The sequence below is a fragment of the Setaria italica genome, chromosome VIII, assembly GCF_000263155.2.
Source record: "Setaria italica strain Yugu1 chromosome VIII, Setaria_italica_v2.0, whole genome shotgun sequence".
Classification (NCBI taxonomy): Eukaryota; Viridiplantae; Streptophyta; class Magnoliopsida; order Poales; family Poaceae; genus Setaria; species Setaria italica.
In genome coordinates, this window is record NC_028457.1 from 12666833 (window position 1) to 12689762 (window position 22930).

Genomic DNA, 22930 nt, shown 5'->3' on the forward strand with positions numbered 1-22930 from the left:
TCGGCAGCACCTCCCTGTTGTTCTCTAGATACACAATCTCCTATCAAGGACGTGTATTTGGAGAACAGCGGGGAGGTGCTGCCGAAATTTTATCTCGGGTCGGAGTAAGACCATGGATACTAAACCCACCTACACATCCTCGGGTGGGATTAGGACTTATCTTTACCTAGTAGACAATATAGGAGCGTGTATATGCCATGTGAATTTTGTATTACTTATTTAAATGGTAGAGGATGGAGGATCGTCAGTGGATGTACACGGGTCGCACTAGTCAGAATACGTTGACCAATGAATGGCTTGACAAGACGGATGATTTCTTGGAACGGGCGTTTGCAAGTGTCAATGGAGCTCGATCGACTTGGTGTCCGTGCAGCAAATGTGGAAACATGCGTCGGCAAACCAAGCTGGAGATGGGCAAACATCTGGTGAAGAACGGATTTACGTCAGACTACACCAGGTGGATCTACCATGGTGAATCTGACCGTGGGAGAGAGGAGGTCTTGAGACAACGAATCGAGGAATTTGATGATGATGCCGGGGTGGGAGATATGTTGAATGACTTTCATGAAGCACACTTCGAAGAGGCACGTAGGGAGGAGGAGCCAGAGGCTACCGCTAAGGCTTATTACGAAATGTTGTCTGCGGCACAGCAACCCCTTCACGGCCATACCAAGGTTTCTCAGCTAGATGCGATTGCACGCCTAATGGCTGTGAAGTCTCAGTTTAGTTTGAGTCGAGACGCGTTTGATATTATATTGACAGTTTTTGGAAGCCTGCTCCCGGTTGGTCACATCTTGCCAAAGAGCATGTATGAGGCACAGAAACTTCTTCGTGCACTTAAGATGCCATACGAGCATATACATGCATGCCCGAAGGGATGCATCTTATTTAGGAAAGAGTATGCGGAAGCAAAATACTGTGTGAAGTGTGAATCGTCTAGATTTCTGGAGGTTGATTCTGGTGACGGTCAGAAAAAGCAGCTCGCAATTCCTGTGAAGGTTCTACGGTATCTTCCTTTCATACCGAGGATCCAACGGCTTTTCATGACTGAAGAATCCGCGAAACAGATGACATGGCACAAAAATGGCCGTCGCTATAATCCAGAGAAGCTGGTACACCCATCCGATGCTGAAGGCTGGAGAAGCTTTGATGCGATTTATCCTGCAAAAGCTCTAGAGGCCCGTAACGTACGCGTTGCGTTGGCAACTGATGGGTTCAATCCCTATGGAATGGCGGCCGCCCCGTACACCTGTTGGCCCATTTTCGTTATCCCACTGAATCTCCCACCCGGCGTCCTATTTCAACGACATAATATATTCTTGTCGTTGATAATTCCAGAGCATCCGGGAAATAATATGAGTGTGTATATGGAGCCTCTGATTGATGATTTGCTCCGTGCTTGGGAGGAAGGGGTATGGACCTATGACCGATGCACAAAGACAAACTTCAAGATGCATGTTTGGTACCAGTACTCACTGCATGACTTGCCGGCATATGGGATTTTCTCCGGATGGTGTGTTCACGGGAAGTTCCCTTGCCCAGTATGTAAAGCATCTTTGAAGTTTATTTGGTTGTCGAAAGGGGGCAAATATTCATCGTTCGACAAACATCGACAATTCCTCCCTCCTGACCATCCATTTAGACGAGACATGAAGAACTTTACCAAAGATGTTGTAGTTACAGCCCCCGCACCGCCGATGATGACAGGGGCCGCAGTTCGTGCTCAGTTAGACGCTCTTGAGTTCAATAATGAAGAAGGTGGTTTTTTGGGATATGGCGAGCAACATGCTTGGACGCAGAAGTCGTGCTTGTGGAAGCTTCCATATTTTGATGATCTCCTTGTTCCACATAACATTGATGTAATGCACACGGAAAAAAATATCGCCGAGGCAATTTTTGGTACTATAATGGACATTCCTGACAAGACAAAGGATAACGTTAAGGCTAGAGTGGATCAAGCGACATTGTGCAACAGACCACAGCTAAACATGGCGCCTCCAAGAGCTGGCAAGTCATGGAGGAAGCCTAAGGCCGATTTCGTTCTGACGAGGGCTCAAAGGAGGGAGGTTCTAGAATGGTTCCAAACATTAATGTTCCCTGATGGCTATGCAGCGAACTTGAAGAGGGGAGTGAATTTAGCAACTATGCGAATCAACGGGCTCAAGAGTCATGATTACCATATATGGCTTGAGCGCCTCCTTCCTGTGATGGTTCGAGGCTATGTCCCTGAGCATGTGTGGCAGGTGCTAGCGGAGTTGAGCAATTTCTTCCGCCGGCTTTGTGCGAAGGAGTTATCTCGTACCGTGGTTGCAGAAATGGAAACAATGGCGCCTGTGTTGCTTTGTAAGTTGGAGAAGATCTTTCCTCCAGGGTTTTTCAATCCAATGCAGCATATGATTCTACACCTCCCGTATGAAGCACGAATGGGGGGGCCTGTGCAGGGTCGTTGGTGCTACTCAATTGAGAGATGTCAAAAGGTTCTTCGAACTAAATGTAAGAATAAGTGCAAAATTGAAGCATCCATTGCCGAGGCATACATTCTGGAGGAGGTGTCAAACTTCACATCGAAATACTACGCTGAGAACCTTCCTAGTGTGCATAATCCACCTCCTCGTTACAATGCTAGCGAAGATGAATTAAGCCTTAGTATTTTCCGAGGGCAACTCGGAAGTGCAAGTGGTGCGACCCGCAAGACCCTTAATCATGAAGAGTGGCGCTCTATCATGCTATATGTGTTGACCAACCTATCTGAAGTGGAGCCGTACATGATGTAAGTCATCGACAAACTTATTTCGACGTATTAATGGTATCTCTTGCCTAAACGTATCTTTCTCGTTGACATAGGCAATTTCATCGTCAATTCTGGCGTAAATCAAGGCAACCGACCCCGCACGAAGCTGAGACTCTTCTTAAAGAGGGTGCGGGAAATGGAATGCCCGATTTCATTTCTTGGTTCAAACAGAAGGTAAAATTTCATTCCCGCGAACATTCTCGATACTCGTGCATACGATTAATATAACGAACCGCCCTGTTCGTACTTGCAGGGCCGAACCGATGCGTCTATGAATGCCGAGTTGAGACAGGTTGCCGATGGCTGTGACTATAGGGTCAGGTCGTTTGCCGGTTATGACGTCAACGGATATAGGTTTCACACAACAAGGCACGAGCAGAGTCGGCCCAATCGAAGAACCACAAATACCGGAGTTTTCACGCCAGGCTCCGATGGAGTCGAGTACTACGGAAGAATTGAAGAAATATACGAACTCACTTTTCATGGGTGTAAACCTCTTAATCCAGTTATATTCAAATGCCATTGGTTTGATCCATCTGTGGTGAGACGGGCCCCTAACCTTGGGCTAGTCGAAATTCGACAGTCATCCAGGTTACCAGGAGACGATGTCTATATTGTGGCTCAACAGGCCACGCAAGTTTATTATTTGTCATACCCGTGCCAAACCGACAGCCGTCTTAAGGGTTGGGATGTTGTGTACAAGGTATCACCACACGGTAAACTACCTGTACCAAACAATGAAGATTACAATATAGACCCCGACACGTACGAAGGAGAGTTATTCCAAGAAGATGGGCTCGAAGGGAGTTTTGTGATAGATTTAACCGAAGCGATCGGAATGGAAGTAGACAACGAGAGGGTTGCTGCAGAAGACGGTGGAGACGAGGTTCAGAATGTGAAGGACTTAGAATTACTTCAACGATTACAGTTAGATAATGACAGTGATGACGACATTTCTTCTTCGGAGCACGAGCTTGACTATATCGACACGCGTGATAGTGATGATGAGACTTATGATCCAGCTAATCCCGATCATGATGATTATTTCTAATACATGTATGATTCGTAATAATTTAGCTATAATTACTTGTAATTTGCATATATTTCTAATTATGTTTTGTTTGCCTATGCTGACTCGTGTACTCTTTTTAATTGCAGGTCATTAAGCAATGGTGGGCGGTATCAGGAAGCTCACGTCGATTTGCGAGAGACTGGCCGCGGCAGGGACTGGTTCAGGGTCAGGGTCACGTTCAGGGAGTGGTCGAGGGAGGCGTCGAGGCAGGCCTCGACGTAGGGTTGAGGAGGAGGAGGAGGAGGAGCAGCAGGAGGTGGTCCAGAGGCCTCGAGGGAAAGGTAAAGCGGCGAGGCCCCCGTCGCCTAAACCTGAGGAGGAGGAGGAGGAGGAGGAGGAGGAGGAGGAGGTACCTTCCGCACACTCCTCTGGGGACGAGGAGGCGGAGGAGGAGGAGCAGCAGGAGCAGGAGGGGGATGGGGAGGCAGGGGATACCCAGGCCAAGATATGGTTGCGAGGTCCCTCATCCCTCCCGAAGCGGCCGATACCTGAGCATTTACGCCCGCTCATTTAAACCGGTTGGGATCAAGTAAGTAACTTTAAATATTCTTGAAATTGGTCTTATGTTGTAAGTTACAAAAAATAATAATTCATATTAATTACTTGTGCAGGAGTTGGGTTAAGCTCAGCGGGGGTGACCACAACCGTAAGGCCAACGGGATCCTTGGCCTTTTGTGCAGGGTTCACTTCCCTGGCTTGGTGGTGTACGCCGGACAGCTGCAGCCGGCCTACACGTGGGACCACTACGTCGCCGCCCCCAACGTCCCTGATCGTCAACAAAGAAGATTCCCCAACATAGCGGAGCGGGTCAAGGCCGAGCTGTGGGTAAGTACTCCTCGTACTAAATTGCTCAATACATCAGCTACTTTCGACATTCTTGAAATAATAACGGTTTACGTGTGTATATGCAGGACTTCTATAGATGCCAGGAGGGGTTCGAGGCCAAGGCGAAGGCCGTCTGTGATGTAGCCGCCAAGAAGCTCGTGAGGGACATGCATTACGAGGCGCGCATCCAGGCCATCATAGAGTTCAACGCTCAATACAATCATACGAAGGTTAGAAAAGAGGAGGCAAGAACAATGAACCTGACTAAGGATCAATTCATGATGGTAAGTAAAGAACGTTGATCCTTACTATTTATGATTAATTAGGCTCATTTTCTTTTTCATACGTCACACGCTTGATGATGTAGGTGCCTCCGTGGTGGTGTCGTGCGCATATGCCGTGCTGGGAGAGGATGGTCGACGTGTGGTTGGAGCCCGGGTGGTTGGAGACCCACCTTTCTTGCCGGCAGCGGCGTTTGCAGATGCCGACTGCATCACACCATCAAGGCAGCCTAAGCCTTGATGAATATAGAGAAAAATGGGTACGCAACTTCAATTCTTTATTATAACGTTCAGTTCTACGTAATTTTTAATGATTTTGTATTTTGCCGCAGTCGGCGTCACATGATGGCCGACCTTGCTCCCAGCTCAAGGCATGGGTCCTCTCCAAAAAGGGCAAGGCGACGGCCGATATAGATTTCAACCCAGACGACCCGTCCGAGGCGTACAGCCACCCTAGCATATACAGCCGCGTCAGCGAGTATACAAAGATGGCTAGGGAGGTTCACGGGCCAGACTTCGATCCGAGCTCCGAGGACATTGATGGAGAAATCGTGATGAGGGTGGGAGGAGGCAAGAAGCATGGCCGATATTGGATTGGCGACGGCGTCATCGACACGGCCTCTACTCCCACTCTCTCCCAGATCCGAGCTAGGAGCACGGACTCGAGCCCGGCAGTACGCCCACGACCCACCGCTGCACACTTCCAGATGGAGGCTCTACAGGTTCTTTCTCTTCCATTCATCGTTCGTTTGTTGTTGTACTTTAGCTTTGCATTATAACATTGCAATGAAATATTGTAGGCCCAGGTGGAAGAATCAAGGAAGAAACAAGAGGAGATGGCGGCGCAGATGGAGGAAATGCGGCGGAGGATGGAGGAGGAAAACCGGATCAGGATGGAGCAGATGTTCCAGTACATGCAGAACTTTGCTACGAGCATGGGACAGACTTTGCCTCCGCCACCGCCGATGATGTTCCCTCCGCCTCAGCCACCCGCGACTACTCCTGTGAGTCACTTGACACATTGTGCTTAAGATTCAATAGTTTAAATTTGACAACTTTAGATGTTACCTTAGAATGTCCTATTCTATGTGCAGAATCAATCGGCGGCTTCGAATAATGAAGATCAAGATTTGTCGCAGTGGTCTCCTTGGCCTCCACGGAAGTAGACTTGATTGTGAACAATGTTGAAACTAAATTGTGAGAAGAACTTGGATTTATGGATTATTTCGTGCTTATGTTGAACTATGCCTGTGATGTTTATGAATTGTGCCTGTGGTTGTGAATTATCCATGTGGTTGTTTATTACAAATGCCTGTGATATGTGTATTGTGAATTGGGAGGGGTCCGTTATACGTGGCAAAATATCGAAAATGGGGCGCTTCTGGTCACTTTGCCGAGTGTAACACTCGGCAAAGAGGGGCCTTTGCCGAGTGCCTTGACCATAGCACTCGGCAAAGGGGAATTTCCCAGGTGTAGGAAAGGCCCCTTTGCCGAGTGCTATGGTCGTTACACTCGGCAAAGGGGGCCCGGTTTGCCGAGTGCCCGGGAGACGGCACTCGGCAAACAGAGGACGCTTTGCCGAGTGCCCGGGAGCCGGCACTCGGCAAACAGAGGACGCTTTGCCGAGTGCCAGGCGCGTGGCACTCGGCAAACTCCCTGACTTTGCCGAGTGCCAACACTCGGCAAAGCCTAGGTGTTTGCCGAGTGCCTCCCGTTTGGCACTCGGCAAACTCGCCGTTAGCCCGACGCCGTGAGTCCGCGTTTCGCCGAGTCCATATGTTCGCCGAGTGTGTTTCCACCGTCGGCAACATGTTTGCCGAGTGTCCGAGTTTTGACACTCGGCAAACTAGGCTTTGCCGACACAATATTTGCCGTGTGCCCTTTGCCGAGTGTTACACTCGGCAAAGGGTTTGCCGAGTGTTTTCGTGCCTTTGCCGAGTGCCCCAGGCACTCGGCGAACTTTCTGTCTCCCGTAGTGAGACTGCCTCCAAGGAGGCATGGAGAGTTGGGAATGTGCGCTGAACAGCTAGCGCCAGACAAAGCGTTTGAGCATTTTTATTCATTGAGCGCTGAGATAACCCTTTGTTTAAATAGAGCACAGCAAACATCCACATACTCTTTTTTTTTATGTTCAAGCGTCATTCCCATCACTTGATTATTTCAAAAAAAACATTCCCATCGCTTGTTGGGGGAATGCAGCAGCCATTTTAGTTCAAAGTGGAATACGCCACCACACCCAGTTATTGCAGGAAAGGTCGTCGAATTTTTTGAATGTCCGATGTAATGTTATCTAGACTTAATTTCCTTTTGCCCTTTGCGGTAGCTCGATTTATTTGGATTTTCTAAAATTGCAATGGGCCAAGCTTATTATTTCATCAGAGCCTCCAAACTGCATGGACTTTATTCGTTGTTGCATCCAAAGCCGAAAGGAAAGTAATGATTTCAAAAAGATAATCTGAACTGCTAAGGTTTCATTTTTTTATTAAATAACTAGCAAAGTGCCCAGACGAAATATTAATTGTATTTTCTCAAACTCAGTTTTTATTTCAGTTACTCCATTTTTATTGCACTCAATAGACATTTGTGAGAAATCATTATAATTTTAACTTAACATATTTCCTTCTACTCAAATACTCGTTATTCCTTTTAAGTAAGTCTGATAGAAATAAAAAAGGTACAATCATATTGTACCATACAATGAGACCACATCTCCAATTCTAATCCCTAATCCGAGTCAGCCATAACTATATTTCATACGTGGTCCGGGCTAGCAAGCACCTGAGCGTAGCGTGCATGCATTAGTAGGAGTGGGCCTATTTCTCAGTGCAAGCATCATGTTCAACTTTTCTACTCTGGTACATGTTGAACTTCCCACACATTTCCTTTTCTTTCAAGACGAGAAACCATGTACGTTTGGAAACTAAATAAATAGGTAGCTATAATTTTTAAAAAAATACTTGACCATATACGTTTTAAGCAATGAATATTTTTACTTAGTAATGAACACCTACCTAGCTATTTGTACAATCTAAACTATTGGACAGTCATCCGGACCGGTTTAAAAAGGGAGTAATGTGGTTTGGATCACAACAAATTACTGTAGCCCAGGTGGTTGTATTGTTTCATTGGAGACAGAGAGCTGTGGGTTAGCAGGTAAATAACTGGTTTTCCTCCAGTTTCTTACAGTAACCTCCACAGTTTCGGATGATGCAAAAGCATTACCTGCTTTATTAATAGGTAAAGATAAAGATATATACAACCTCAGCAAATATCTGGCAAAGTATAATGATAGAGAAGAGATGTGTTTCTTGTTGATGAAATTAATGTACGGATCTTGAGGTCGTATCCAATCCAGTACATCGTATTTTATTGGCTACCTACCCTATTAAACCATATCATGAAACTGTGCAGGCCAACATTGTTTCAACTTTCATTTCAATCATAAAATAAAGAGTTTAAATGATGTGGCAGTACTCGGAACCATTCGACGAAATCCTCCAGGTGAGGTTGTTTTAAGCCTAAGCATGTACCCACTTTTTTTATTTTTTAAGTGCACATGAGTAATAGGACTAGACCAAACAAGTCACTTATACACAGCTAGCCACACTGGCAAATCATCAGTGAGGGCTCTGGAACTCAGCAATACAGAATTGACACGTGTGTCATCGATCAATAACAGGTGCCCTTTGTTACTTGTCACTATGTCTACTCATTACTGACGCGGATAGGGTGGATGTGCAGCACCTGTCACTAATGAGGGTTATCGACGCTTCACCCGTCACTGATGAACTAATGAAATCAAAACACCCGTGCACATATAGACAGATATGCTGAGTTTTATTTAGTGCCTGAGCATTTGATTTTTTTAGAAATGATCGATCGTCCCTTACGGCCGTCCGGCCGTGAAAGACGGCAGCTGTGCGTCCAGTTTTGTCGTTGGTGCCAAAGTTTTATAGGAGCACAATATTACATGGCTACGTGTAGTTGTTAGATCTTCCAGCTGTGTTACTGTGTAGTAGCATTACTATTGTTTCCTTACGAGTAGTTGTATACAGACAAGTTTAAAAAGGTTGGCGCCTGCAAACGCTAACTTAAGTTAGAGTTGATGCACGATCTCTGTGTATCTCTGGTCTTATCTGTATGTGATGAAGGAAAGGAAACGGACAAATTAAAAGTAGTCAAACCGCGCCGGAAAACTACAGGACTTGGACAGTGACCGTGTCTCACGCAGCTGCCATGTGCCATTGGTGCCGAGCACATGCCCCGGCACAGGAGCACGAACGGGCACCGGATTGGATAATAGCCCTGCAATTGCTTCCCACGCGCACCGTCTCCCTAGGGCCTCCCACGCGCTGAACTCCATAGCTCGAGAGACACGAGCTCCGAGAGAGGGCAGCCATGGCGGACCTAGGAGGCATGCTCGCCTCTGCCATCCTCAAAGTTGTGTACCAAAAGATCAGTTTGGCCATCGAAGAGCAGATCAAGCTGCAGGCGGATTTCATCGACGATCTGGAGGGGATGAAGATGACACTCGAGTCTGTGGCGGCCTTGCTCAACGATGCGGAAAGGCGGTCGATTGAGGATGAAACAGTGTGGGTGTGGCTGAAACGCCTCAAGGATGCAATGTATGGCATCGACGACATGATCGACGAGTTTGAAGCCGCCACAAAACCAGCTACATCAAAGGTATGCGTTTGATTCTATATACAACGGTATTACACTTGCACACTTACCATCGTATGCTGCTTATACAGTACATAGAAGCTTGAATGTCAAGCAACTCTAGAGATAGAGATGCAACAATAACAATTTAGAGAGTTTTCTTCGTAGGCTTATCCTTTATAAAGAAATAATTTGTATGAAATTCAAGGAAAGCATGATTATCAACAGTAAGACGATGAACAGAAACTAGATTCTAAGCAGCCTTAGGTACATGCAATACATTATTTAGACGAAGAGATCTAATAGGGGTAGGAACACTAGCATAACCAATGTGATTGATGGCTATGCCTGACTCACTTGCTGTCTTTATCTGATTATTGCCAATGTGTTTGTCGTGGACAGCCAATCTGTTGAGATATCCAGTGATGTGATCGGTGGCACCTATATTAGTATATCAATTTGTATCACACCAAAGGAGTTTACCACTGTAGATGCGCTCTTCTCAAGAGGGACGAAGTCCTCATCAAAGCTGTACCAGCAATCCACCACCGTGTGGTTGTTGCGACCACACAGTTGGCACTTCTCACAAGTGGTGTTGTTGCTGCGAGAGTTGTTGTGGAGGGGGGGGGGAGCGGCGAGGATGAGTGTTGCTGGTGTTGTTGTCGCCTCGCCCCCTACCGCCTCCACATCCTTGGCCTTCAGGCTGCCCACTCATGCAGCATGATATAGCTAAAAGTGCACGAGTATCTTTATTAGATTTTTATTAAGGGTAAGATTTAGCAAGATGAATTTAGTTTGACAAGCATTTGAATGGTTCCACGTCTCCACACAAAAGTTTTTAATATTTCAGATTTTGCACACATTAACATCCCACAAAATGCAGGATATATGTTACAAATTCAACAAGAACTCAATTTTGCCACATGTTGTCGCCCCTCATGCCACACGGCCCATTTCAATCACTGGTAGAGAAGTGAGCTTTAATCCCGGTTGGTAGGGTGCAAATATCCCGAAAATGCATCCGGGTGGTAAGCCCCCCACACGCGCACGTCCCAAGTCACAAGTCACGCGATTTTTCACGCGAAATATGCGCGTGCGCGGTTCGTGGGATTCGAACCCACAACCTCCAGCCTCGCGCGTAGCTTCCTTGCCATCCCACCTACACACCACATCTAACTATATAGGGGATACTATCCTTTTGTATTAACTCGTGGGAGACCCTTTTATCTCGGTTGGTGTTACCAACCGGGATAAAAGGGGGGGTCTTTTATCCCGGTTGGTATTTCAAACCGGGATAAAAGGCCTCTCAGAGTCTTTTTTTCCCATTAGCCTTTGCAACCGGGATAAAAGGTTCCGGTTGGTGAGCCTCCCACCAGTGACTGAGTTTTAGTCCCGGTTGGTGAACCTTTTATCCCGGGCCAACTTTAAACCGGGACAAAAGGGGGCGGATGGAAAGTCGTTTCTCTACTAGTGAATGTTCACTGAAATGGACCTAGTTGCTCTGGTTTGACAGTCAGGAGGACCTCCTCAAAGGGGTTTGCCTCGTATTTGACTAGTTTCCACACTTTCTCTATGTTTCCCTCTGTTGTTTCCAAAGAATAGTTAATTTGAAATATATTTCCAAATATGGATACTGTTAGGCACCAATTAGCATAAATGATTAAATATCTAAAATTATCCACTTCATTGAAAGTAACCCCGCGCTCAGATCTTGGTCGTCCTCGAGTAAGAAATGTAAGAAAAGTCATACTTCACTCTGAACTTCTACATAATCTTTCTGCCTTTTTAGTTAAGTTTAATCATAGAGAAATAACCCACAAATTCATACAAAAGAACCCCACTACTATTATAAAAAGACTCATATTCAAAGCTAAAACTGACTTCAATATGTTTTTATAGAAAATAGGCTTCTCGTTGTCAAGAATTAATCATTATCATTGTTTAAATAATGCTAGTTTATAGAATACATATAGAACTCCTGGGAAGATGGCTTAATGTGTTAGAGTGGACTAAATTTTAAGCAAGGATAATTGGACGAAAACATATATTATATTGGAGAAAATTTGAAGAGACGGAATGGAACTTCGGAGTGTTTCTAGTTCAACCACAATTTTGTACGTGCTGGCATAGTTGCTCGTGAGTTTTTAAATTTGAGAGCCTTCTTTACCTCAACTTTTGGAACCGTGAAGGTTATTAACATCCCATTGTGCTGACAAGCATATAAAAACTCTTGCAGTTGATAGCTATGATCCCCTGTCTCACGGTTGTCCCTAAGATTAAAATGGCTAATAAGATGAAGACAATGAGAAGAAAATTGGAGGAGATCACAAGACAACACAAGGATTTCAGTTTCACGCCTAGCAGTACCACCAATGATGAACAAGTTACTGATACGAGGGAAACATCATCCGCTGTTGAAGAAGCATTAGTTGTAGGCAGGACGGGAGAGAAACAGAAAATTTTGGCCTCCTTGTCGTCTGAGAACCTGACGCGAGAGATCACGATCCTTCCTATATATGGCTTTGGAGGCATCGGCAAGACAACCTTGGCAAAATTGGTATTTGGTGACGCCCAGTTCAATGATTACTCTCGAGTATGGGTATATGTGTCCCAGGTCTTTCACTTGAAAAAGATTGGCAACTCTATAATTTCACAAGTATCTAATGGTGACAGCTACATAATTCAAAATCAGATGATAAATAAGCGTCTTCAAGAACTACTAGCTGGTAAGAAGATTCTGGTTGTATTAGATGACATGTGGAGGGATAGGGACAATGAACGCCAACTGGATGATTTGAGGGCTATGCTAAGGGTTGGAGAGGGCAGCAAAGTGGTTGTCGTAGTAACCACACGTGACGAAGCCATCGCAAAGGAACTTTGTACCATTGAACCACACAAACTAGCTCCACTAACAGATGACATGTGCTGGACTATAATAAAGCAAAAGAGTGCCTTTGAATCTAAAGATTGCAAAGAACAGTTAGAGCACATAGGAAGGTGCATTGCAATGAGATGTGGGGGTGTGGCTTTGGCCGCTCAATCACTTGGATACATGTTGCGATCCATGACTTTTGATGAATGGAAGTCAGTGAGAGACAGTGATATCTGGAATGTTTCTGCTACCAGAGATGCACGTTCTCCACAACATAAGGTGCTTGCATCCTTGAGGTTAAGTTACAACAGTATGCCACCATACTTGAAGCTATGCTTTGGCTACTGTGCAACCTTTCCAAAAGGTTACAACATAGCTAAAGGTGGTCTAATTCACCAATGGATCTCTCTGGGTTTCATTGAGCCACCAAGCATATTATCCACTTGGCAACTGAGTGAAAATTATGTTCGGCAGCTTTTGGGGTTGTCCTTCCTCCAAGTTTTAAAGTCACCTTCGGTGAGTCGATACACTATACAAGCGCTAACATTATTTTTTTTTGAACTATTACGTGGAACATACACAATGCATGTTCTCATCAATCCAAGTTTTGTTTTACATTGAACCAGCTGAATCTACAGGTCGACCCCTCTACGTATTCCTTTATTCTCCACATACAGCAAATGCATGTAGGGAGGGATGAGCATATAGATTGACACAGTTTAGCAATCACATGAAAGATAATTTCTTTACAAGTCATGTGCTAATAATGTCAATAATCAACCCATGTTAAATTATACTAGGTTGATTCACGTGCTATGACCCATGGTCTATTTGACAATAAAAGTGTTATAAAGAAAAAAATTATAGAGTTTTGTCTAATAAGATGGAGAAACAATCCACTTACTTTGTTTAAAATTGTAAGTTATTTCGGTTTCCTCAAGTCAAGATCATATAAATTTGACCTGATTTATAAAAAAAAATCACTAATGCATTCAGCATCACATTATTTTCATTATATCAATATAAAATGTACTTTTGGAACAAACAGATTGTATGTTACCTATCATATTTGTTTACAATTTGCTGGCAATCTGATGTATGTGAATCTCATCCATAGCTAGGAGCCACACTCTCCTCCTTGCTATATTTCTTGGACTAGTTCAGTCAGCTGCTTAGTTGCATTGATGTAGCTAGTTCTCCTCCATGCTGTGGTGGCGGCTTCAATGGCACTGCAAAGCACATGCACGAACAACCATCGTTTCAGTGTATTGATGTAGGATTTTTGTTCTCAAAGTCTGCAATTCGTATAAGTACAAATAATACTTCTTCCTAAAATTACTTAAATAGTCCATGTTAGATGTATATGTACCGTTGGTGATTTACCTTTTGTATTAGGGGGTTTTCTGTATATTTTCCCCTTCTTGTACCTGTATATATATGGGCCTAGAGCCCCTGTTATGAATACAAGTGCTATTCCTAACATGGTATTAGAGCCGAACTAGGGTTAGATTTCTTCCCAATCTGCCTTAGGGTTCCTTTTTTTTCCCGCACGTTGCACTTGCGTGCTCTTCTTCTTCGTCAGCTCCGGCCGCCGCCCGTCTGGCTCTCCACCCGCCGGACTCGTCCTCGTCGGCCTCGTCGCCTGCTCTTCCCCCGCCTTCTCCGCTCGCGCCGCCCCGGCGCCCCGCCGGCTTCACCGCGCGCCGTCCCGACGCCCGCCGTCCTCGCAGCCCGCCGCCCGCGCCGCCCCGGCGCCCCGCCGGTCTCTCCGCCCGCGCTGCCCCGGCGGTCTCGCCGCCCGCCGCCCGCGCCGCCCCGGCGGTCTCGCCGCCCATGCCGCCCCGGTGCCCGGCCGGCCTCGCCGCCCGCCGCCCGTGCTGCCCCCGCGGATTCGCCGTTTCCGCCGCCCGCGCAGCCCCGGCGCCCCGGCGGCCTCGGCTTTCGCCGCCCGCGCCGCCCCACCGGCCTCGCCGCCCGGCGGATTTGACGCCCGCGCCGTCCCGCTGCTTGCGTCGCCGCCTGTGCTGTGCGGTGTGGTGCGCGTGCCCGGATAAGGACTCCTGAAGGAGTTTGGTCAAAAAAAAAGTAAAAAAAAAAAACTGTGCGCCGCTGCTTTGTACTGTGCACGTGCGTTTCAGAGAAAAAAAACAGAAAAAAAAAAGCTTGCACCGCTTTTCTTCTGCGCTCTCGCCGTCGCCCGCCGCTGTTTTACTTGCGCTCTCGCCGTCGCCATGGCTCCTTCGGCTCCTTCGTCTGGTGGTGTCCCAGTGCTACGTTGCCCGGTCCTATTCAATGGCAACAACTATCGCGATTGGGTTCCTCGTCTACGGATTCATATGCGTGGTCTTCGTCTTTGGGAGTTTCTTACTGGCGAGTTGCCTTGTCCACCTCGTCCTACTGCTCCTACATACCTGGTGCTTCCTGCGAAGCCAGTGATTCCAGAGAAGGCTACGGCTGACGAGATGGATCGGTTGCTTGCTACTCATGATACAGATGTGGCGAAGCTCCTTGCTGATTATGATGATGGCCTTGCATCCTATGAGTCTCAGTTTACTGCATACCGGACATGGGTTGATGAGGATGCTCGAGCTGCTTCTATTCTCGTTACTAGCATTGATGATAGGGTTTCGGCTGATATTATTGAGCTTGATTTTGCACATCAGATGTGGGCTTTTCTTCGCACACGTTATGAGCCCACTGGTCAATCTACTTTTCTTGTAGCCATTCGTCAGGAGCAGCTCGTTCGACAGGGTGATGGTACCGTTGATGATTTCTATGGTCAGATTTCTACTATTTGGCGCCAGCTCGACACTCTTAGTCCTCCGTTGTCTCCTAGCACCTGCCAGTCCTGCCTGGGTCAGTAGCAGGCTCTTGAGCTTCGTCGCACCTACGACTTCTTGACACGTCTTCGGGATGAGTTTGAGCCCCTTCGTGCACAGCTGCTTGCTCGACATCCCTGTGTCTCCCTGATGGAGGCTCTTGCTGCTGTTCGTAATGAGGAGACTCGCCTTCTTACTGCTGGATTGATGCGATATTCTTCCGTTGTGGCTGTCAGCTCCTCTACTCGTCCTGCGGTGCCTTCTTCCGCGAGTCGAGGGGGTGGTCTTAAATGTGATTGGTGTGGCAAGGATAATCATGTGGAGGCCTTTTGTTACAGGAAGAAGAAGGCTCAGTCTCGTGAGGGTCAGTCTCGCCGCGGTGGACGTTCTTCACAGGGTCCTAGTGCTCCTGCTGGTTCTGCTCGTTCTTCGCTGGGTGCTAGTGCTACTGGTGGTTCTGGTTCTGGCAGTCCTCAGAGGAGTTCTGCTGGTTCTAAGACACAGGAGATCATCAGGTTGCTCAGTCGCCTTGTTACCTCTACGTCACCAGGCGCTGCGGGTTCTGTGACTCAGCCCTCTGCACCTATAGGTTCTGCTGCTGCTTCGCAGTCTTCCGCTTTGGGATCACCTTCCACGTCTACTCCAGGTATTTGTCCATGGATTCTTGATTCTGGTGCTTCGTTTCATATGACTCCTGATTGCACCTGTCTTTCTTCCATACGGTCTCCACCTGGTTCTCCTACTGTTCATACAGCCGATGGTTCTTCTCTTCCTGTTGTCGGACATGGCACTCTCCTATCTGACTCCTTTCATGTCCCTAATGTTTCTTATGTTCCCGATCTGACCATGCAGCTCATGTCCGCTGGCCAGCTTACTGATCATAATTGTCGTGTCATTCTTGATCCTGATATTTGTTATGTTCAGGATCGTCGCACGGGTCAGCTGGTTGGTACTGGCCCTCGTCGTCGTGATTCTCAGCGTCTTTGGGAGCTTGACTGGCTTCGTCTTCCTTCCGCTGCGCCCGTCAGTCTAGTTGGCTCCGCTTTGGCTGCTTCGTCGACCGCATCTTTTGATCAGTGGCATCATCGCTTGGGTCATCTATGTGGCTCCCGTCTATCTAGTTTGATTCGTCGTGGTCTTCTAGGTTCTGTTTCAGGTCATGAGTCCTTAGCTCAGTGTCAGGGTTGTCGGTTGGGCAAGCAAATTCAGCTTCCCTATCATTCTAGTGAGTCTGTGTCACAGCGTCCTTTTGATCTTGTTCATTCGGATGTCTGGGGTCCTGCTCCCTTTGTTTCTAAAGGGGGCCATCGATACTATATTATATTCATAGATGATTTTTCTCATCATACATGGATTTATTTTATGAAACACCGTACCGAGGCCTTATCCATCTATAAGTCTTTTACTTCTATGATCCGCACTCATTTTGACACTTCTATCCGTGTCTTTCGTGCTGACTCTGCTGGTGAGTACCTTTCCGTAACTCTTCGTCAGGTTCTCCCTGAGCAGGGCACTCTTGCTCAGTTTTCTTGTCCTGGCGCCCATGCTCAGAATGGTGTGGCCGAACGCAAGCATCGTCATCTCCTTGAGACTGCTCGTGCTCTTCTGCTTGCTTCTTCTGTTCCGCCTCACTTTTGGGCTGAGGCTGTGTCTACAGCCACTTACTTGACTAACATTCAACCTTCTTCTGCGCTTCATGGTGAGATTCCTTTTGAGCGTCTTCTAAATAAGGTGCCTGACTACTCTAGTCTTCGTCTTTTTGGTTGTGTGTGCTATGTGCTTCTTGCACCTCGTGAGCGCACGAAGCTGACTGCTCAATCTGTCGAGTGTGTTTTTCTCGGCTATAGTTCTGAGCATAAGGGATATCGTTGTTGGGACCCAGTTGGGCGTAGGATGCGGATTTCTCGGGATGTTATTTTTGATGAATCTCATTCTTTCTATCCTCGTCCTTCTTCTGATGTTTCCCCGGCGTCTTTGGTCGATCCCCTTTCCTTCTTAATATTACCTGATACTTCTATTGCTATCACCCCTTTATCACGTCCTCCGGTGGTCCCCCCTGTAGTCTCCTCGCCTACTCATCGTGCTGATGTACTTCCCCCGGAGTCTACTTCTCTGGAATGTCCTACTGATTTTTCTGTGAAGCCCCCGGTGACACATGTCTATACTCGTAGAGTTCGGCCTTCTGATGTGCCATCTTCTTCTGATGTGCCATCTTCTATTGTGCCCTCTTCGTCTGATATGCCTTCTTCTCCTACTGAGGCTTCTTTTTCAGAGGATTCATCTCCTGAGCCACTTCTGCGTCGTAGTCATCGTCTTCGTAGGCGTCCTGATTGTTATTCTCCCTCTGCTTATGCTGCCACTATTCTTTCGGAGCCGTCCTCTTATCGTGATGCTCTTCCTCATCCGGAATGGCAACACGCTATGGCTGAGGAGATTGCCGCTCTTGAGCGCACTCACACGTGGGACCTTGTTTCTCGTCCTGCCAATGTGCGCCCTATTACATGCAAGTGGGTGTATAAGGTCAAGACTCGCTCTGATGGCTCTCTTGAGCGCTATAAAGCTCGTCTTGTTGCTCGTGGTTTTCAGCAGGAGCATGGTCGTGACTATGATGAGACTTTTGCTCCTGTTGCTCACATGACCACAGTTCGCACCCTTCTTGCTGTGGCCTCTGTTCGTGGGTGGTCCGTCTCTCAGCTTGATGTCAAGAATGCCTTTCTTAATGGTGAGCTGCGTGAGGAGGTCTATATGCAGCCGCCGCCTGGGTATTCTGTTCCTGAGGGTATGGTTTGTCGTCTTCGTCGCTCACTTTATGGGCTAAAACAAGCTCCTCGTGCTTGGTTTCAGCGCTTTGCCTCCGTGGTCACTGCTGCTGGGTTTTCTGCCAGTGCGCATGATCCTGCCTTGTTTGTACATACTTCACCTCGAGGTCGGACTCTTCTCCTTCTTTATGTTGATGATATGATCATTACTGGAGATGATTCTCAGTATATTGCCTTTGTCAAGGCCCATCTCAGTGAGACGTTTCTTATGTCTGATCTTGGTCCTCTTAGTTTCTTTCTTGGGATTGAGGTTTCTTCTATGCCCGAAGGCTTCTATCTGTCTCAAGAAAAGTATATTCAGGACCTTCTTGATCGGGCTTCTCTTACTGATCATCGGACTGTTGAGACTCCCATGGAACTTAATGTTCATCTTCGCGCCACTGATGGTGAGCCCCTTGAGGATCCCACTCGTTATCGTCATATTGTTGGGAGTCTCGTTTATCTTGGTGTTACTCGTCCTGATATCTCTCATGTTGTGCATATTCTGAGTCAGTTTGTTTCAGCTCCTTCTCATCTTCATTATAGCCATCTTCTTCGTGTCTTACGTTATCTTCGTGGGACCATTTCACGCCGTCTATTCTTTCCACGCTCTAGTTCCTTACATCTCACGGCTTATTGTGATGCTACATGGGCTAGTGATCCTTCTGATCGTTGGTCTCTTTCTGCATATTGTGTTTTTCTTGGTGGTTCCCTTATTGCTTGGAAGACTAAGAAGCAGGTAGCAGTTTCTCGTTCGAGTGTTGAGGCTGAGTTGCGTGCTATGGCATTTGTGACGGCAGAGGTGACTTGGTTACGGTGGTTGCTTGAGGATTTTGGTGTTTCTGTTTCTGTGCCGACTCCTCTTTTGTCTGACAGTACCGGAGCTATCAGTATTGCTCGCGATCCAGTGAAGCATGAGCTTACTAAGCATATTGGTGTGGATGTTTCTTATACACGTTCACAGGTTCAGGATGGGGTTATTGCTCTTCAGTATGTGCCTTCCGAATTGCAGCTGGCTGATTTCTTTACCAAGGCCCAGACTCGTATTCAGCATAGATTTTTCCTCTCCAAACTCAGTGTTCTTGACCCACCATGAGTTTGAGGGGGGGTGTTAGATGTATATGTACTGTTGGTGATTTACCTTTTGTATTAGGGGGTTTTCTGTATATTTTCCCCTTCTTGTACCTGTATATATATGGGCCTAGAGCTCCTGTTATGAATACAAGTGCTATTCCTAACAGTCCACACCACCATCCTGTAGAAGAAAAAAAATTGAAAACCTTTTTTTAAGTACAAATAATACTTCTTCCTAAAATTACTTAAATAGTCCACACCAACCTGTAGAAGAAAAAAAATTGAAAACCTTTTTTTTCCGACGATCCGGCCCTTTTTGTAGTGGACTACGTTGAAAGCAGAATAGCACGTACATTTTGCAAAGATTTAATTCAGCAAACAGGGATGTAAACGTTTAAAAATGTCAACACAAATAGCTGGAATTCATAACTCATGGTAGTGGGTGCATTTGTTGCAGATTGCTCGATTGCATCATGAAGATGGCATTATGCTCACCATGCACGACCTGGTGCATGATTTGGCAAGATCAGTCATGGTTCATGAAGTTTTGGATGCAACCAACAATCAGTGTACTGGGGGAAGCTACTGTCGCTATGCATTGCTTAATGATTGTAGCAAGCCGTTGGAGTTGTACACATGTTCTCCAGCAAAAATAAGGGCTATGCGCTTTCTGGATTGTCCCACAATTGAACCATGCGGTGATGCATTTTCATCTGCTAAATCCTTGCGAGTCTTGGATTTAAGCGGGTGCTCCATATTGAGGTTGCAAGATTCTATTAGTAAACTGAACCAATTGAGGTATCTGAGTGCTCCACGGATCCCTAGTCAAATTATTCCCAATTGTATCGCCAAGCTCTCCAAATTAATATACCTAAACCTAAGCGGGTCTATGATATCAGCACTGCCAGAGTCAATTGGTGAAATCAAAGGTCTGATGCACCTTGATATCTCAGATTGTGTGCTTATAAAAAATCTACCAGAGTCATTTGTGAACCTCAAAAAGTTGGTACATCTGGATATGTTAAACTGCTGTCAGCTTAGAGGTGTATCGAAAGCTTTGGTCGGCCTTACCAATATCCATTATTTGAATTTATCTTTTTTTTGAACGAATGGGTACGGGACTGTGCCTATTTCATTAATAGAGTAGATAAACAAATTGTTACAGGAGAAAAAAACAAGGTTTTCGTTTGTACGTATATCGCGACTACTCTCTAGATAAGATCAACGCTAGTGCTCTTGCCCCTGCTATAATCCATGTGTCAGCTTCCGCTTTGATCTGCGCCAGCAGCGAGGGTGCGGCCATCTCTTGGTGGTTGAAGATTCGTCGATTGCGTTCCTTCCAAATCTCCCATATTACCAGCAGGCCCATAGAACAAGTTCCTTGCCGAGGAGCTTCGGCCCTTGTAGTCATATTTAGCCACCATTCAAGAGCATTATCAGATGGGGGCCAGTTTGAGGGGTGTAGACTGGGTTGCAAGGCCCAGGTGGCTATAAGACTCCATATGCGCTTGGTGTATCTGCATTGCGTCAGGAGATGATGCGCTGTCTCCTGGTGGACTCGACATAGAGGGCAATTTGGTGAGTGTGGCCAGCCTCTGCGCGCCAGCCGGTCAGCTGTCCAGACCCTATCCTGTAGCACCAGCCAGGCGAAAAATTTGCATTTCGGTGGTGCCCAGCATTTCCATATTGTCTTACTGTGCGGTGCGTAAGTGGAGCCGACGAACTTATCGCTTCGACCAGAATTTGAAAACATTTTACCTCTCGAGGGGATCACAGAAGTCATCTATGATCTTGTTGAACTCCGATGTTTAGGTCTATCATGGACAATGCATTCTATCTTTGGCCATAATGGCTTACATGAAACATTCAGTTTCATTGACCGCATTTGTACCCTTTCCAATCTAGAACATCTGGACTTATCCTGTAATTGCAGTATTGTCTGTGTGCCTGAAAGTATTGGCAGACTCAGCAAGCTGCATACACTGAACCTCTTGAACTGCACAAGGCTAACAAGGCTTCCAAAATGTATTATAAAAATGGATAGCCTGAAGATTCTGAATGTGACTGGCTGCTCTGAATTGGACAAGTCTACACTCTCTCGATCCAAGATGTTTGCCTTGTTGCCACACTTTGTAGTCCATACTGATGATGGTGAATCTAGCAGCAATATTGGTCTGCTCCGTCATGCAAATCCTAATGAGCTGCACATAAGTAGCCTTGATAATGTGAAGTCTACAGAAGAAGTCCAGAGTATAAAGCTAACGGGAAAACATGGGATTTACGACTTGAAGCTTGAGTGGACTAGAGATGCCAAGAGGTCTGTGGAGGATGTGGAAGTGCTTGGAGAGCTTGTACCACCCAACACCTTAAGGACATTTTATATGAAAGGTTATAATAGTGTGACATTTCCATCCTGGTTTATGGGTAATTGGGTATTAATCTTCATCTCCCTCATCTTATCCAGATTGAAATGTGGGATTTATGTAAATGCAGCATCCTACCACCACTTGGCCAGTTACCAAATCTGCAAGATCTAGTTTTGGGAGGAATGGACAACATTACGATAATTGAAGAAGATTTCTGTGGTGGCGTGAGAGCCTTTCCACGACTGAAGAAATTTTGTCTATGCAGCATGGAAAACCTGGAAGTGTGGAGAACAACATATTCCCATGGCAAGGGTGGTGTGTTCATGTTCCCCAACCTTGTGGAACTCTTAATATGTGATTGCCCAAAGCTGAGACTGAAACCGTGCCCACCTAGAGCTAAGAAATGGGAGATAGAGAACAGCGATAATGTGTTATCAGCATGGGGAGAAACATGCGCTTCCTCCTCTGTTTCACTAACAGATGTGTTTGTGACCGTGAAATCAAGCAAGGTGCCTTTGGACCAGTGGATGTTGCTTCACCACCTTCCTACCATCACTGAGTTAAGCATTATTTGTTGCACTGACCTGGCATGCAGCTCCCCAGAGATCATACAAGACCTCTCCTTTATCCGATCCCTGTGGCTAAAAGACAATGCTCAGCCAGAAGTTCCAAAATGGTTGGGTGACCTCACCTCTCTGCAAGAGTTGCTGATCACAGAGTGGACAGAGCTGAGTGACTTGCAAGAGAGAATGCGGCACCTCACCTCTCTCGAGGAGCTGTCTTTGTATCAGTGTCCAAGCATTACAGAGCTTCCAGAATGGCTGGGCGATCTTGCCGCTCTCAAAGAAATTGTGATCTCAGACTGCAGGGGCATCAAGTATTTGCCAAAGAGCGTATTCAAGGTCAGTAATCTGAAAGAAATAAGTATTTACGACTGCCCTGAATTGGCTGATTGGTGTGAATTAGAGGAAAACAAGAAGAAGCTCGCTCACATTTGCTGGAAAGGTATGTCCTGCCATGCTACGTGTCGTATCCCTCTTATTTTGCACTGACAACTTTTTCTTATCATCTTTTCTCGAATTTATTGTACTTTGCCTCTCTTATAAAACTCTTTGACACAGTAAATTATATATTTTCTTGGGCATTGCCTTGTAATTCCTTTCTTCTGTATGTAAACGAAAATCGTTATTCACAACATGATTCATAACATTGGTACAAACATCTGAACTTAGAGGTTCAAAGGAACAATAGGTAAAATTATTCATGCAGAATGTTGGAGTATAAGTGAATTAATTGCCCACCTTTCCTCATCAGCTAAGCTTTTGGGTTGAACTAGTTGGTGCATGCAACTCAATACAACAGTCTCCTAG

At 46.2% G+C, this 22930-nt stretch overlaps 1 protein-coding gene across 1 annotated transcript; it reads left to right on the forward strand.

Annotated features, from left to right (window-relative positions):
• The first annotated feature begins 9325 nt into the window (after positions 1–9325).
• On the forward strand, positions 9326–22891 carry LOC101756729 (putative disease resistance protein RGA1). Its single transcript, XM_022829485.1, is given in 6 exon segments — positions 9326–9655; positions 11868–13019; positions 19652–20285; positions 20905–21614; positions 21617–22565; positions 22875–22891. Coding segments are annotated over 6 exon segments (3750 nt in total). The 5' UTR covers positions 9326–9367.
• The last annotated feature ends 39 nt before the right edge of the window (positions 22892–22930 follow it).